We start from the raw sequence: 16,865 nt of genomic DNA, 5'->3' as shown, positions 1-16,865 counted from the left end.
TATACTCTCATGGCCTGATGAACACCTGGAATAGAAACCCACACAATCATTCTAATCAAGAGAAGGTAGTGCTTTTCCTGATCGCAGGACATCTGAAAGCACTTCACAGCCAATGAAGTACAAGTGCAGTAAGTTACAATGCAGGGAAACATGGCAGCCAATTTGGGCACAATGTCTCCCAATCAGCAATGAGATAAATCAGTACTATTCTGGTGATTGAAGGAGAAGTGTTGGCCATGACAGAAGTCCCTACACATTGCCATGGGAGCTTTCACAGTAATCTGAGGGGGCAAACTGGGCCTCAGTTTGAAGTCTCATCTGAAAGTACAGCACTCTTAATACTGTATTCCACAGAAGTCAGGCACTGTACTGGCCATTTGTCTAGAGATCTGCATTATAAAAATGAAGTAACAGACCTCCCATTACCTAGTGTAAAGGCAGCACTTGGTACAGCACTAAGCCATAAATATACACCCCAGGTTTTGCATGCCCAATTTGGTCAACTTTCTCAACACTGGAGAAGGGTGGGAATCTATTAAATAGGCTCGATACAACTTAAATGGAATGATTCAAGACCAGTTGAGCTCAATAGCAAAAGTCAGATTTTTAAATTTGAAATTTAACTCAACTGGATATTCCCAGGATCTGACTAACTATCTTTGCCAGTGCAGCTCAGTCCCGGTGGGCTTACTGGATCCTGGTCCAGTAACATGTGCATTGCAAGAACGATTTAATTGCCAAGATACAACTGACTTAGAATGCTCTAGTTTCTATGATACATTTAAAATCATGAACAGTCTGGAGATTTTTGGCAAAGCACAAGTGTATGAGGTTGAGATTCTCAAAGCTTAATTTGCTCCTCCCTGCCCACAACAGTCAGCACAAAAAACATTAGTTGATGCAGCTCAAACTTTTTATTGATAAAAATCATACAAGTAATGCACAGCTGATTCTTCTCGTGCAATGTAGAGCATAGCATCTAAACTATTATAGAAAGCAAATTCTAGATCTAGTGACTAAAAAGGTATTCAATCAATGCACTGAGCAAGACTGGACACATTCATGCACTGCAATAGTTATATTGTAGGAACTTACAGCATGAAGAGCATTTCTACAATTTATGAATGTTAGGTCTAAAAACTACAACTTGCTTAGAAGTGTCAAGTTGAATACCCAAGTCACTTAATACGCAAATGCAACTAAATGCAACAATAAAGTGATTAACCACATGTATTAAATTTGCTCTTTGCCAGACATTCACTAAACAAAAAAAACCAAATTGGAGTACCTCAACATTTTGCCATTTTCTAAACGTTTTCCTCTAGAATTTTAAGAAACTCTGTCCAAACCTTGGCATATTTTATTTCAGTTTTGATCAAATCACCCACATGAATGAATTTGATAGGACAATGGGAATTAGCGGCAATCAAGGCCGACGGTGGGTTGTGGTTCAGTTTCTGACTCTGGGTCCAATATGACCTTAACAATAAGAGCTCACGCTACCCCGAAATATATGTATATATATTCACGCATACGTTGACATTCAACATTCAAGTGCCAGTGTTTTTGGACTGTCTTTTGGTCAAGTTACTTTTTCGGGTTTTCTATGAACTTTCAAAGAATCACTTTTAGGCTTACAAAACAAAATCACAAAAAAAATTAAATATTTGTCAAATGAATAAATATTACACAAAACTAGCAGCAAAAATACCTAGATCTGTTGTGTGCAAATAGTTAATTCCCAACTGTTAGACCCCCATGGTCCCAAAATAGTCCTGGTTTGGTATCTAGCCTCTTTCCCACCCCCCTCCCCTTCTTTTAACTAAGCTGCGTTTGACAATCACTGCAAAAAAAAAGACTTGGAGGTTCAAGAAAAATGCATGCAAGACAAGACATCTGTATATAAAATATTCTTTCTGAATGTGCATTAAAATAAATTTGTTAAAGGTATTTAGATCTCTTATATAAAACCTGATGGGCACAATGTATAAGGGCCTAAACCTACCTGTATAGCACCATTCATCACAAGAGATTAGCTCAATACTGTCAGTGCATCTACTTTCCATTGATGAGAATTTCAGTACAAGGCACAACACACTTCATAGATGTATTGCACTTAATAAGTTCTTTTGCTACTTTTCAGTTCATTCTCCACCACCCAATATTTCCAGTAGTTTTTATACTGGCAGTCTAGCCACTTGAAAAATTAAGCCAAGGAAAAAAACTACCCTATCTTGGCAGTTTGAAGTCAACTCACCTGACTGCAGCATTGTACAGCTCAACATTTAAACAGGTGGGAAAACTAATCTTTGGCCAGATTTAGCGGATTAAACTGACTATTCGTCCATGTAATGGACAGTGTGCAAAAGGAAACCTAAGCCACTATGTAGTGGATATGCAATCAATTACCAGCGTTGGCACCTTGTGCAGTAATGTGTACATTTCCATTCTCTGTGATCTCCAAGCATCAAACTTCAGACCCTAGTGGAGCAATTTTACAGAATCTACAGTAAACAGTTAAATGCGGCTTTTCTGAACTTCGTAACGCAGCTTGAATATACACAAATGTAATTTTTTTTCAGTAAAGAAGCCTGCTGCAGAGATCTTTCTGTTCGTTCCCCTTGACCAAAAAACAACACTAGCATGCGTATCAGACCAAAATCAGCCGAGTCCGCCTGTAAGTCACTCGGTGCTGTGGTCCATTTAGCCATTCTGAAATTCCAAATTTCCTTTTAGATATGGCAGGCATTTAAGATTTCTAATGGATGGGATTTTCATCCATATCTAAAAACTTCAAGTTTTCAAAATCCCCTAAAAAAATACATTCCTAGCTACTTTCTGCCCACTCCAGGCAAGCCTGAATTAGTTAACTAGCTGCCTTTAATGTTGTCAAGTTACTTGATGTCAAGTTTTCTGAACTTTTGCATTTGCTTAGGTGTAGTAATCTGAAACAGCAGTGTATTAAAACTTGACTGTACACATTGTTGGAATGGCTTGTAAAACTACCATGTCCCCAACAGGTATCTATCCAGGATAGAGTGAGCAACATCGGTTCCCCACATTAGGGATCAGAATGCTGCAAATGCCCCAAGTTGTCTTTACAGGTCACGCATGTCAAGGCCGTAATGGAGGTCGCTGCTTATTTTCAGCCTTGTAACAATGTTAAGTGCAACTGGGTAAATGACTCCTGGTAAAGCCATTTCACCCTGCTTCTGCCAAGGTTTGTTTTGCCCAAGTCTCTCTCAGATTGTGCTAGAGAATGATTGTGAGAACTCAGGCCCAATGAACCAGTAGGACATTAAAAATAAAAGTTCCTCTATAAAGGCACAGTACATTAACATACAAATGATCCTCAGTTACAGAGAAAAACTATTAAACACAGCACAGTTTAACATCTATAGCCAATATTCTAGTGCTGTTTACGGCCACATTTTCTCCATGGTCTAGGGTTTGTGTTCCTCTGCTATTGCTGTCTTTCGTTTTGCATTTGAGCTCCCTTTAAAAAATCCAGAGAATCACAGCTGGTAATGTACTGCGAGTTCTTGAAGCTACACAAGGTATAGTCTGGCTCAGTTACATGTGGTTTCCATTTAGCTTGTTTGGCAAGGTGGCATCCACTGCAATATGTTCTTCAGTTTCCCCACCAATCCACCTGGGAGTTGTAAGCTCCACCATATCCATCAGAATTGTAATAGTTTCCATAGCCACCTGGAAAACAAATGAGCTCAGTTAGAGATTTAAAACTTCTGTGCTGCATAGCCTAATAGTGTAGAAGGACCAGTCTGTGCCATTAGCTGATTTGTGAAATAGCAGTTGGCCTCAGGGTCCTGGATTAGTAAAAGGTAAAAGCTACCCAGGATTCTCTTCTGGTTGCTATCCAGAGACTCCTGCTGGAGTGAGTGATATGGAAACTGACTAGGAGATTTTAGATAACCACACAATCAAAAAGCCTGCTGACACTATACTGGCTCATAAGAATGACCACAGTACTGCATGAAGTTCACTTGTGGAACTGTTATCCAAAAGAGGCAAATGCCTTCAGGAGGAGAGACTTTTACCGAGTCATGCAAGGGAGCCTGGAACAGAAATGAGTGCAGTACCACAAGTTGAAAGTTGTAGGGAAGAAAGGCATCTGTACCCCCACCTACAAACTTAAAGGTTTAAATATATGGCTTATAGCAGCTGGAATTTCAACTTGCAATAACCAAAGATAAATTACTGCAAAAAACCCTCTGCAGACAGCTCCAATCCAAAGCAACACTTTAAACAATTGGTTATCAAAATTAAGTTTCTTGTTCACAATTGATTTTTAAATTCTATTGTACTGATAATTAACTCCTAGGTATTTACACAAGGAACCAGCAATCCCTCAAACCAGTCTTCAACATACAAAAGCTTTCCCCCCCAACTCAACAGCTAGACAAAGCAGCATTGCTGGTGACTTGGGAAGGATTCACACCCCCTCCCTGATACAGTACAACTTTATGCACATTAGAATTTACTCCAGGAAAATCTTAAGTACTATGCTTAGCAGATAACTTACCTCCTCCATATCCTCTGGGCCCTCCGGCGGTGCGGCTTCCACGGGCATTGAAGCCGCTGTTGGTCTGCCGGTAGTCTCTGGCACCAAATCCAGCTGAAAATCGACTGAAATGCAAAATTTAAAATGCTTTAACCAAGAAATGATGATCACCGCTTCCCTCAGCTGTACTATTCTAGTTCCAATATCCTTCTAACTTGCATGTATGAAGAGTTTAGAATCAAGTTCAAAAAAGTCAGTAACCAAAGATGAGGTTGCAAGGTGAAATTATTTAATAACCTATAAATAATTCACCATAACCAGCCAGGAGGGGACAAGCAGCTAGCTTCTGGTCTTCAGCTAATACCAGTGTAATCAGCTTTATGAATCTCAAATTCCACTTGAGAACTAGGCTTACAACTTCATAGCACAGAACAAAGTTCAAGGTATCTAGCCAGTGCTCAAGTTGTTGGAACAAACTGCATTACCAATTGTGCAATCTAGATTTTTGCTCTTTGCAGTGGGGTAATTAAGACATTACAAGCATCTACATTATAGTACAAACTGAAACAAGCAATTCTATTTACCAATTTAGTGACAGTAAATTGATTTCAAATAACATTTAGCAAGTGTTAATTTACCTGATTGAAAGCAGAAATGAATATGAACTGTGTTCAATTAGAAAATCAATTCCAGTATGCAAAGTTTATGCATTGCAACAAATGGATATTAATCCATAAAACAATGTACAGGAAACTTTGGTTTATCCAGAGGTTAACTGTCCGGAATGCTCAAGCCACCAGCAAAAATCAGGAGCCAGTTAGTTTTTTGTCTTTTGTTGCTTTTTTTTTCAGCCAGTCAGGCTCTGCAAGGTCTTGCTGAAGCGGTTGCTAAGCTGCAGAGACGCTGGCAAGGTACAGCCGACTGTTTAGAAGCTGTTGCTAAGCAACAGGGTTTGTTGCCAGATACAGAGCTCAAAATCGCCATTATGTTTCAACATTAGCGCTAGTTTGTCCAGCAGTTTTGATGGGACGGCAACAGCTCGGTCCCGTCGGTGCCAGATAGCACAAAGTTTCCTGTAGAAAGCCACTAATAACCAATTTGGGTATAGCACAGTAAGTGCAATTACAATAGTCTAAAGGTTAAAAGAGCCAATTGAAAGTGCTCAATTTTGAATAAAACTCAACTCTACAGCAAGTGAGAAGTGAAAATTAAAGACATGGCTGTGTATTGAAGTGAACCAACTCAATGGTCAGGTGAACAAGTTATGGCTAAGTGGTATGATTGCTGCAAATTTGAGATGCCTCACCAAAGAGCAGAGTGGAGTTTACCAAACCTAGCTGTGAAAGGGCCTTAGGTCAGTTGTTTAATTAAGTTAGCTAACTAGACTGAGCAGGCAAATACTGCATACCACGTCAAAAGGAGTGCAAAGATAAGAGGACCTCACTGCATGAATCTTTACAATTATGTAACAATTAAAAAAGATACACCAAGATCTACATTTAAGACTGCCGTAACCCGCTTGCTAGAAAGCTTTATAGTGTCAAGGAGCCTGCATTAGGTTGAACAGAATAGGAATTATAGAATTTTACAGCACAGAAACAAGCCATTTGGCCCAACTGGTCTATGCTCCACACAAGCCACTTCCCACCATACTTTATCCAACCCCATCAGCATATACATTATTCCTTTGCCCCCCCCACCCCATACTTATCTAGCTTCCCCTTAAATGCATCTATTCGCCTCAACTAATCCTTGTGGTAGCAAGTTCCATATTCTAACTATCTAGGTAAAGAAGTTTCTCCTGAATTCCTGGTTAGGTTTCAGTAGAGATTTTCTATTTATGGCCCCTAGTTTTCATCTCCCACACAAGCAGATACATTTTGTACATCTACCCTATTAAATCCCTTCATTTTAAAGACCTCCATCAAGTCACCCCTCACCCTTCTCTTTTCTAGAAAACCCCCCAGCCTGATCCTTGTAAACCTTGAATTTGGGGGGGGGGGGGGGGGGGGGAAGAAAACACATCTTGAATTGCTTAGTGTGCAGTTTTACCTCTTTGATCGCCCACGACCAGTGGTCTTGTGCTGCTGCTCATATGCCAGGTTCTCTAGCCAAGATGGTACTTCTTGCTTAGCCTCCACAAGTAGATCCAGAAGGTCTTTAGTAATATTAATGTTTTTCTCATTAAAGAATGAGGTGGCAAGACCTATAGAACAAAAGCAATCAATCAAACTTAAATGCATCCAAAAATACTGCATTTCATTGTGACTGCAAGATAATCAGCAGCACATTCAACACCATTCCTAACAAATGTATTAAAGCACATCCCTTTTATACATAGAAAAATTAACTTGGAGTTCAATTATCACAACATACCAAGGTTGCCAACACGACCAGTACGCCCAATGCGATGCACATACTCCTCAATGTCACTAGGTAGGTCAAAATTGATAACATGTTTGACATTAGAAATGTCAAGTCCACGGGCTGCAACCTGTGAATTAGAAAAAAAAACACATTTTATCCAAAATACTAAGCACATCACAAAATTCAGCTCAGTATCTGACTGACTCCGGTTACAATGGAACCTGTTTTGATTTTAATCTTGAAGAATTATGAACTCCAATAGGATTCATGCAAGTAATGTAAAAATCTAAACATTAGTAATTGCATGCTGGTAACACTTGTTTATGGGCTGTTTAACCCAATTTAAGAATTAATTTGACAAATACCGCAGTGGCAACCAGGATGGGGCATTTTCCAGAGCGGAACTGATGCAGAGCCTCCTCTCTATCTCTTTGAGAACGGTCACCATGGATGCTGGTACAAGCATAACCCTCACGGTAAAGGAAATCTTCCAACGAATCTGCACCCTTCTTAGTCTCCACAAAGACCAGTGTTAGTGAGTCTTTTCCTAGAGGGGAAAGAAAAACCAATTGGTTGGACATTGTCTTGTACACTTTCCTTCATTTGTACAATTTAACCTACACTAACTGCAAACCACAAAATAATTTGAGATGGAGAAAAACCCAGCTTCAAATTGAAACAGATGAAGATTTTTCTTGTGGGGTGGGGCAATGGAGATGAGAACTAAGAGGGAGTAGAGGAAAAAAAGATTTGACATCAACTTAAATTGCTAGCTTCACCATATGGAATGGAGCTAAAATCAGTTGCATTTACAAACTAAGTTTTGGAGCACAAGAATAATAGGAGCAAGTAGGCCATACAACCCCTCGAGCCTGCTCCGTCATTTAGTACCATAGCTGAATTTCCACAAAGTCAAAGTAGATTTCCCCACCCTATCCCTGATTTGCTTAGTTTCCAAAAATCTATCAATCTCAGCCTTAAATATGCTAATGTCTGAGCATCCATAGCCCTCTGGGGTAGAGAAATTCCAAGAGTCACAACCTTCGAGTGAAGAAATTTCAGGCCTGAAAGTCAATCCCTTATTCAGAGATTGATCTAGTTCTAAAACTTTCCCGCCCTGTGTGGTTTTTTTGGGGGGGGGGGGGGGGGGGGTGAGGAGAAGAGAGGGTGAGGAGGGACATCTTGCCAGCATCTACCCAGTCAAGCCCCTTCCTGGTCAAGCCCCTTAAGAATTGTGTTTCAATGAAATCACCTCTTTCTAAAAATCTAGGGAACATATGCCTAGTCTACTCAATCTCCTCAGAACAATATCTTCATCCCAGGAACCAGCACAGTGAACCTGCATTGCACTCCCTCCAAGGCAAGTATATCCTTCCTTGGGTAAGGAGACTGAAACTGTGCACAGTACTCTAGGTGGAGTCTCACCAAGGCCATATATAATAGCAAAGTATGACTTCTCATACTCCAACCCCTTTGTAATAAAAGACCAACATACCATTTGCTTTCCCAATTGCTTGTGTACCTAAATGTTAATTTTGATTCTCATGTACAAGGACACTAATACACAACTTCTATTACTGTTGCAGTGGATATTGTATGTCAGGAAATTCTTGCACCCTATGAATTTAACGATAGTCACTACAAATATCCAGCTCAAGTTGCTAATGCTGGAGGTAACTGCTGCAGTGGAAGCTGTGCCATGGTCTTGCAAAATGGCAAAGTCCATTTGCAGCTCTTTAAAACAACTAGCCACAAACAATTCCAAAGTGTTGATGGCACAGACACCAATTGATCCAGACTTCCCTTGGGTGACAATGATCAAGCAGAGCTGCTGTTTTAATTAACACCATCCTGCAAATAAAATTAACAGATGTGGGACAGCACAGCAGGAGGCTTTACAAAGTCCCAAGAGGAGATCCTAGAATGGTTATAGCACAGAAGGCCATTCAGCCAGTCAAGCCCATGCCAGCTCAGAGCACTTCAGCTAGTCCCACTCCCCTGCCTGCTCCCTGTAGCCCTGAAAATTTCTTTCCTGCAGATACTTATCCAACTCCCTTTTGAAAGCAGTGATTGAATCTGCCTCCACCACCCTTTCAAGCAGTGCATTCAGATCTTAAACCATTCGCTGCATAGAAATGTTTTTATGTTGCTTTTGGTTCTTTTGCAAATCACCTTAAATCTGTGTCCTCTGGTTCTCACCCCTTCTGCCAATGGTACAGTTTCTATCTACTCTGTCCAGACCCCTCAATTTTGAACACCATCAAATCCCCTCTGCTCCAATGAGAACAACCCTTGCTTCTCCAGTCTAACATAATTGAAGTCCCTCATTCCTGGATTCATTCTTGTAAGTCTTTTCTGCACCCTCAAAGGCCTTCGCATCCTTGGGCACAGTATTCCAGTTGAGGCCAAACCAGTGTTTTAAACAGGTTCATAATAACTTCCACACTTTTGTACTCTACTTCTATTTATGAAGCCCAGGATCCTGTAAGCCTTTAACTGCTTTATTAACCTGCCCTCTTCAATTTGTGTACACATACCCCCAGGTCTGTCCGTGCACCCCCTTCAGGATTGTACTGTTGAGTTTTTATGTCATCCTCATTCTTTCTACCAAAATACATCACTTTGTACTTTGTGTTAAATTGCATCTGCCACGTGTCCATCCATTGCACAAGCCTATCTATGCCTTCTTGAAGTCTATCAATCTTCACTATGCTTCCAAGTTTTGTCTCCTCTGCAAGTTTTGAAATTGTGCCCTGTACACCCACATCCAAGTCACTAATATACATCAAGAAAAGCAGTCTTAGAACAGACCCCTGGGGAATACCACTGTGCACCTTCCTCCAGTCAAAAAGTAACTTCACTACTGTTCTCCATCATTTAGCCAATTCCTTATCCATGCTGCCACTGTCCTTTATTCCATGGGCTTCAACTTTCCTGGCAAGCCTATTATGTGGCACTTTGAATGCCTTTTGGAAATCCAGGTACATTACATCAACCCTCTCATCTCAAAGAACTCAATCAAGTTAGTTAAACACAATTTGCCATCAACAAATCTGTGCTGCTTTCCTCAATTAGTCCACACCTATCCAAGTGACTTAATTTTGTCACCGATTCCAAAAGCTTCCCCACTAGAGGTCAAACTGACTGGCCTGTAGTTGCTGGGTTTACCCATACACTATTTTTTGAACAATGCATTTGCAATTCCAGTCCTCTGGCACAAGCGAAGGAGGCTTGGAATATTATGGCCAGTACCTCGGATTTCCTCCCTCAGCATCCCATCCACTCCTGGTTATTTATCTACTTTTGTACAGCCAGCCTTTCTAATACCTATCAATTTTTAATCCTATCAAGTATCTCCACTACCTCCTCCTTCACTGTCTATAGCAGCATCCTCTTCCTTGGTGGAGAGGGATACAAAATAGGAAAGGATTACTTTGTAAGAGTGCTGGCATTAAGGAATTGGTTCAGTGGAAAAGATCCAGTCAGGCTCAAATGAGAGTTAACCTGATTCAGCTTGAAGATCAAAAGAATCTATTTATTCTATCAGCAATAGTTTTCTACCTCACATTTACCTGTGGCATTTAAGAGGTCCAGCAGGAATGAGCGCTTGTCTTGTTCTTCCACCCACACCACCTTCTGAGTTATGTTTTCAGAGGTGGAGCCTACACGACCCACTGCCAAGAATATGTATTCATCCAGAAAGTCACGAGCAAGTATCTGAGGATGAATGTGTACAAGAACACAGGATTATAAAAAAAGTTTAAATTACATGGAAGTTTTTAAAAGATCAAAAAAAAGCCTGTCCAAATAGTTGCACACTATTTCTAAGGTGCAACAATTGGATTACAGTATTAACATATATTGCTACATAAATGAACACATAGCACCTGCAATTAACCACATGCTGTAGGTTTAAAATCTTACACAAAGTAAACTAATCGCTACACCTTTAAAATCTGCAGCATAGGAAGTAACCAGACAATTGTGCATTTGCTATGGTAGCTTTTCGACCAGCTATATCCCATTGCTCTGAAGTTTAATTACCTATCCAAGTCCAACCACCTCCATACAATATTGAACATGGACAGCCCATCCATTTGGTGGAGAGGAGAGTTAGCAAATAGGGAAGAAAGCCACCTAAAGAAATTGCACAGTGCAATGTGATTGCTCACTACAGAAATTTCTCTGGCCACATCTTCAGTTTTGTCTAGTGACATTGTCCCATCCAACAGCCAAGTGCTGAAACAGGAAGTCACATCCAGGCAGCAGGGGAAAGAGTAGAAAGGAAAAATGAAAAACATGCTATCCTTTTGGGTATTCCCAGGTGAGATCTATTTGGCAACAAGGGCCCTTGAGTATATCATTTAATTGTAGTATAATTGGTGGTATTGATTCAATTTAAATTAATTAAAGGGTAAGTCATGGCAGCAAAGCTCTGCCCCATGGCATGCTCCTCCTGTACTGTGGGAAAACCAGGGACACTGTCCGTGTACCCGACGACCATGTGTGCGGGAAGTGTATCCAGCTGCAGCTACTGGCAGACTGCATTGCGGCACTGGAGCTGCGAACGGAGACATACTGGAACATTCGCGATGGGAGGACGTCGTGGATATCACATTTAATCAGTTGGTTATACCACAGGTAAAGGCTGTGCAGGCAGGAAGGGAATGGGTGACCGCCAGGCAGAGTAGTAGGCGCAGTCAGGTGTCCCCTGTGGCCATCCCCCTCAAAAACAGATATACCGCTTTGGATATTGTTGGGGAGGATGGCTTATCGGGGGAAGGCAACAGCAGCCAACTTCCTGGCACCATGGGTGGTTCTGCTGCATGGGACAGGAGGAAAGAGCAGGGGAGCTAGAGCGATACGGGATTCTATTGGAAGGGGAATAGATAGGTGTTTCTGCAGCCGCAAACGAGACTCCAGGATGGTATGTTGCCTCCCTGGTGCAAGGGTCAAGGATGTCTCAGTAGCTGCAGGGCATTCTGGAGGGGGGGGGGGGGGGGGAAATAGGGTGAACAGCCAGTTGTCATGGTGCATATAGGTAAAAAATGGGATGAGGTCCTAAAAGCTGAATGTTAGGAGGTAAATTTAAAAAATAGGACCTCAAAAAAAGGGTAGTAATCTCAGGATTGCTCAGTGCCATGTGCTAGTCAGAGTAGAAATAGAAGGATATTTCAGATGAATACATGGCTAGAAGAATGGTGCAATGGGGAGGGATTCAAATTCCAGGACATTGGAACCGGTTCTCGGGGAGGTGGGACCCGTACAAACTGGACAGTTTGCACCTAGGTAGGGCCAGGACCAATGTCCTTGGGGGAGTGTTTGCTAGTGCTGTTGGGGGAGGGTTTAAATTAAAATGGCAGGGGGTTGGGAAACCTCTGCAGGGAGTCAGAGGAAAGGGAAGCAAGGATAGAAGCAAAAGACAGGAAGGAGAAGCAAAAGTGGAAGTCAGAGAAATCAAGGGTGTAAATCAAACATGGCTGCAGTAAACAATAATTCAAAAAGGTCCAAGTGTTAAAAAAAAAACAAGCCTGAAGGCTTTGCGTCTTAATGCGAGGAGCATTTGTAATACAAGGTGGATGAATTAGCTGCGCAAATAGATGGTATAATTGGGATTACGGAGACATGGCTCCAGGGTGACCAAGGCTGGGAATTCAACATCCAGGGGTATTCAATATTCAGGAAGGACAGACTAAAAGGAAAAGGCAGTGGGGTAGCATTGCTGGTTAAAGAGATCAATAGTAAGGAAGGATATTCGCTCTGATGTGGAATCTGTATGGGTAGAGCCGAGAAATACCATGGGGCAGAAAACGGTTAGTGGGAGTTGTATACAGACCCCCAGACAGTAATGCTGAGGTTGGGGATGGCATTAAATGGGAAATTAGAGATGTGTGCAATAAGGGCACAGCAGTTATCATGGGTGACTTCAATCTACATATAGATTGGTCTAACCAAATTAGTAACAATACTGTGGAAGAGGAATTCCTAGAGTATACAGGATGGTTTCCTGGACCAATATGTTCAGGAACCAACTAGGAGATCAGGCCATCTTAGATTGGGTTTTATATAATGAGAAAGGATTAATTAGCAATCTTGTGCAAGGCCCCTTGGGGAGGAGCAAGAATATTATTGAATTCTTCATTAAGATGGAGAGTGAAGTAGTTGAGACACTTGGGTCCTGAATTTAAGTAAAGGAAACTACAATGGTATGAGGCACGAGTTGGCTAGGATGGATTGGGGAAATGGGGAACTTAAGGGTTGACTGAATAGGCAATGGCAAACATTTAAAGATCACATGGGTGAACTACAGAATTTGTTCATCCCTGTTTGGCATACATAAAAAATGTGACTCAACCATGGCTAACAAGGGAAATTAGGGATAGCATAAGATCCAAGGAGAGGACATAATTGGCTAGAAAAAGCAGCACACCTGAGGATTGGGAGCAGTTTAGCATTCAGCAAAGGAGGACAAAGGGATTAATTAAGAGGGGGAAAATAGAGTATGAGTGTAAGCTTGCAGGGAACATAAAAACTGACAAAGCTTCTATAGATATGTGAAAAGAGATATGCGAAGAGAAAAAGATTGGTAAAGTCAAACATAGGTCCCTTGCAGTCAGAATCAGGGGAATTTATAATGGGGAACAAAGACATACTTTGGTTCTGTCTTCACAAAGGAGGACACGAATAAACTGGAGATGTTGGGGAACATAGGGTCTAATGAGGGAGGGAGGAACGGAATGAAATCAGTATTTGTAGGGAAATGGTATTTGGGAAATTGACAGGATTGAAGGCAGATAAATCCCCAGGGCCTGATAATCTACATCCTAGGGTACTTTAGGAAGTGGCCCTAGAAATAGTAGATGCAGCTGGTCATCTTGCAAAATTCTATGGACTCACAGTTCCCATGGATTGGCGGGTAGCTAATGTAATCCCACTATTTAAAAAAGGTGGTGGGGGAAAAAACTGAATTATAGACCGGTAAGCCAGACATCGGTAGTGGGGAAAATGCTAGAATCCAGCTGTAATAGCAGAGCACTTGGAAAACAGCAACAGGATCGGACAAAGTCAACATGGATTTACAAAAAGCAAATCATGCTTGACAAATCTACTGGAATTTTGAGGATGTAACTGGTAGAATAGATAAGGGAGAACCAGTGGATGTGGTGTATTTGGACTTTCAGAAGACTTTCGATAAGGTCCTGCATAAAGTTAAAGCACATGGGATTAGGGGTAAGGTACTGACTTGGATAGAAAACTGGTTGGCAGACAGGAAGCAAAGAGCTGGAATAAACTGGTCTTTTTCCGAGTGGAAGGCAGTGGCTAGTGGGGTACCGCAGGGATCGGTACTAGGACTCCAGTTATTCACAATATATATTAGTGATCTAGACGAGGGAACTAGATGTAATATCTCCAAGTTTGCAGATTACAAAGCTGGGTGGGTGCAAGTGCTGTGAGGAGGATGCAGAGAAACTCCAGTACGATTTGGACAGGTTGGGCAATTGGGCAGATGCAGTATATGTGGATAAATGTGAGGTTATTCACTTTGGTGGCAAAACAGGAAGGCAGATTATAGATAGGGGGGGGAGGGGGGGGGGGGGGGAAGTGCAACGAGACCTCGGTGTCCTTGTGCACCAGTCGCTGAAGGTAAGTATGCAGGTGCAGCAGGCAGTTAAGGCAGCAAATGGTATGTTGGCCTTCATTGAGAGGATGAGAGTACAGGAGCAAGGATGTCTTGCTGCAGTTGTACAGGGCCTTGGTGAGACCACACCTCAAGTAGTGTGCGCAATTTTGGTCACCTTATCCGAGGAAGGATGTTCTTGCCATGGAGGGAGTGCAGCAAAGATTCACCAGACTGATACCTGGGATGGCAGGAATGACGTATGGAGATTGGGTCGATTAGGCTTATATTCACTAGAGTTTAGATGAATGAGAGGGGATCTCACTGAAACTTATAAAATGTTAACAGGACTAGACAGACTCGATGCAGGAAGGCTGTTCCCAATCGCAGGAGAGTCCAGAACCAGGGGTCACAGTCTAAGGGGTAAGCCATTTAGGACAGAGACAAGGAGGAATTTCTTCACTGAGTGGTGAACCTGTGGAATTCTCTACCACAGAAGGCAGTTGAGGCCAATTCATTAAATATATTCAAGAAGGAGCTAGATATATTTCTTAAGGCTAAAGGGATCAAGGGATATGGGGAGAAAGCAGGGACAGGGTACTGAATTTGGATGATCAGCCATGATTGCACTGAATGGCAGAGCAGGCTCAAGGGGCCGAATGGCCTACTCCCATCTTCTAGGTTTCTAAAAAAGGGGGAGCACAACATCCACAGAACCAAGAGTGCAAAGACTGGGGATGCATCTAGGATTTGAGGCTAGTTGGGAGGACTGGGTCTCCAAAATACTAGTTGAGCCATCAAAAGTAAATGTTTACTCATCACTACCCTTCAGATACCACTGCTGCTCCCAGTTAACCCTGGGCACAAGCAAATTAGGCTACAGCTTTTCAGAGTTCTATTAAAAAAGGTACAATACCCAAACTTACTTTGCGTTTACTCGGTCTTTTTTGTAGTTACTTAGACCAACACCAAGCCAGTTTGACCTTTAACGAAGCACACTTGCTTTCAATCTTTTCCCAATACAAGTAAAACTCTTGACAAAAGCTTAACAGCCAAATCACTGCACCAAAGAATATGCTGATCTCACATGCAAAGAGTAAGCAATCATCTTAAATTCATTCAAATGTAGGAAATAATCACAAGTTTGCATTTTCTAGGCACCTTGCCAAAGATTATGGGTGACTCCATTATCTCAGAACTGCAGACAGAATCTTAAAATGGCAACATATGGAAGATGGAAGCAATATACACAGGGACCTGCCCACAAAGGCTTCCTCAGCCATAGATTGATACCAGCCTCTTGTTCTCCAAATCGATCAGACATCACAGCTTAAAGGCAGAGCAAGGTCATAACAGCTGATCAGCTCACCCACCGCTTTGCCATTTGGAAAGCGAACTTACTCAACTACTATTTTCATTCTCATTCCAAAAACCTTTAGAAGTCTCAGCAGTATTGTCAAATCTAACCTGTATCTCTTTTGGAAATGTTGCACTGAACATCAAAGTCTGCCGCACATCTTTTGGTGGCATTGCATCCTGCTCAACAATGCGCCGAATTTGTGGTTCAAATCCCATGTCAAGCATTCTATCAGCTTCATCCAGCACTAAATACCTAAACAAAAAAGTACAAATATTCAACTCTAGAATAGAGCAAGAGGAAAACAGCAAAGAGGTTTAAAACTACAACACCTGTAGAATATTCCTCCCCATTCCCAAAAGGCACAGATACAGGGTTCCATGGGTGTCAACCACTTTCTAGTAAGTGGTCCAACTGAAATTACTTGCAAGCCTGATTAGACCCCTTGTGACAGGGCAGAAATTGAGATGCTAAAGTGTAAAAATACATTTCCAGCCAGCATTTCTATAGCATTCAGGAGCAGGAACCAATTGCTAATTGAAACAAAACAGGAGCAGGGCCAAACCATTCAATAAGATCATGGCTGATCTACCTCAACTCCACCTTCCCGTACTATCCCCATATCCCTAGAATCTATCAGTCTTGAATATACTCAACTCAATTACCATCACTCATTTTTCCCCTTGCCAACAGTCCATTTTTAGCACTAGCTAACTCTGCATAGACCAATTTAACAGAGCCTGGGAAAGGGCAGTGGGGGTTCTTCCTTGACCATATGACTCAGCTACTCAAGATACTAAGCCATTGGGTCAACTGGCTTTATCCTGGCACCAGGAGATTTAGAAAGTGGCATCTATTGCACTGCTTCATATATAGATTAGAGACTAATGAGAACAAGAGATGGCCTTTTAGATAGTTATCAAGCCAGGGACCAAAGGAATAGGGCAAGAATATGCACTTATGAACTCAGCCATTGGACTGAACACAAATAACCTCCACCA

General features: G+C 41.7%; 1 protein-coding gene across 5 annotated transcripts in view; it reads right to left on the bottom strand.

Annotated features, from left to right (window-relative positions):
- Positions 1–895: 895 nt before the first annotated feature.
- Positions 896–16,865, bottom strand: part of ddx3xa (DEAD-box helicase 3 X-linked a) — a 64,093-nt gene continuing 48,123 nt past the window's right edge. For all 5 annotated transcript variants that reach the window (XM_086006654.1, XM_086006656.1, XM_086006658.1 and 2 more), the window contains 7 exons: positions 15,975–16,119; positions 10,462–10,606; positions 7,255–7,436; positions 6,899–7,016; positions 6,575–6,728; positions 4,544–4,647; positions 896–3,708 (listed from right to left, as the gene is read on the bottom strand). In XM_086006654.1, the coding sequence (XP_085862780.1) occupies positions 3,632–3,708; positions 4,544–4,647; positions 6,575–6,728; positions 6,899–7,016; positions 7,255–7,436; positions 10,462–10,606; positions 15,975–16,119 (925 nt within the window). In that variant the 3' untranslated portion in view covers positions 896–3,631. The remainder of the gene's footprint in view (positions 3,709–4,543; positions 4,648–6,574; positions 6,729–6,898; positions 7,017–7,254; positions 7,437–10,461; positions 10,607–15,974; positions 16,120–16,865) is intronic.

The sequence above is a fragment of the Somniosus microcephalus genome, chromosome 14, assembly GCF_052327205.1.
Source record: "Somniosus microcephalus isolate GS21.2 chromosome 14, FLI_Smic_1.0, whole genome shotgun sequence".
In the NCBI taxonomy this organism is placed as follows: Eukaryota; Metazoa; Chordata; class Chondrichthyes; order Squaliformes; family Somniosidae; genus Somniosus; species Somniosus microcephalus.
The sequence above is the reverse complement of the archived record's forward strand: the minus strand, read 5'-3'. Positions and strand labels throughout refer to the sequence as shown.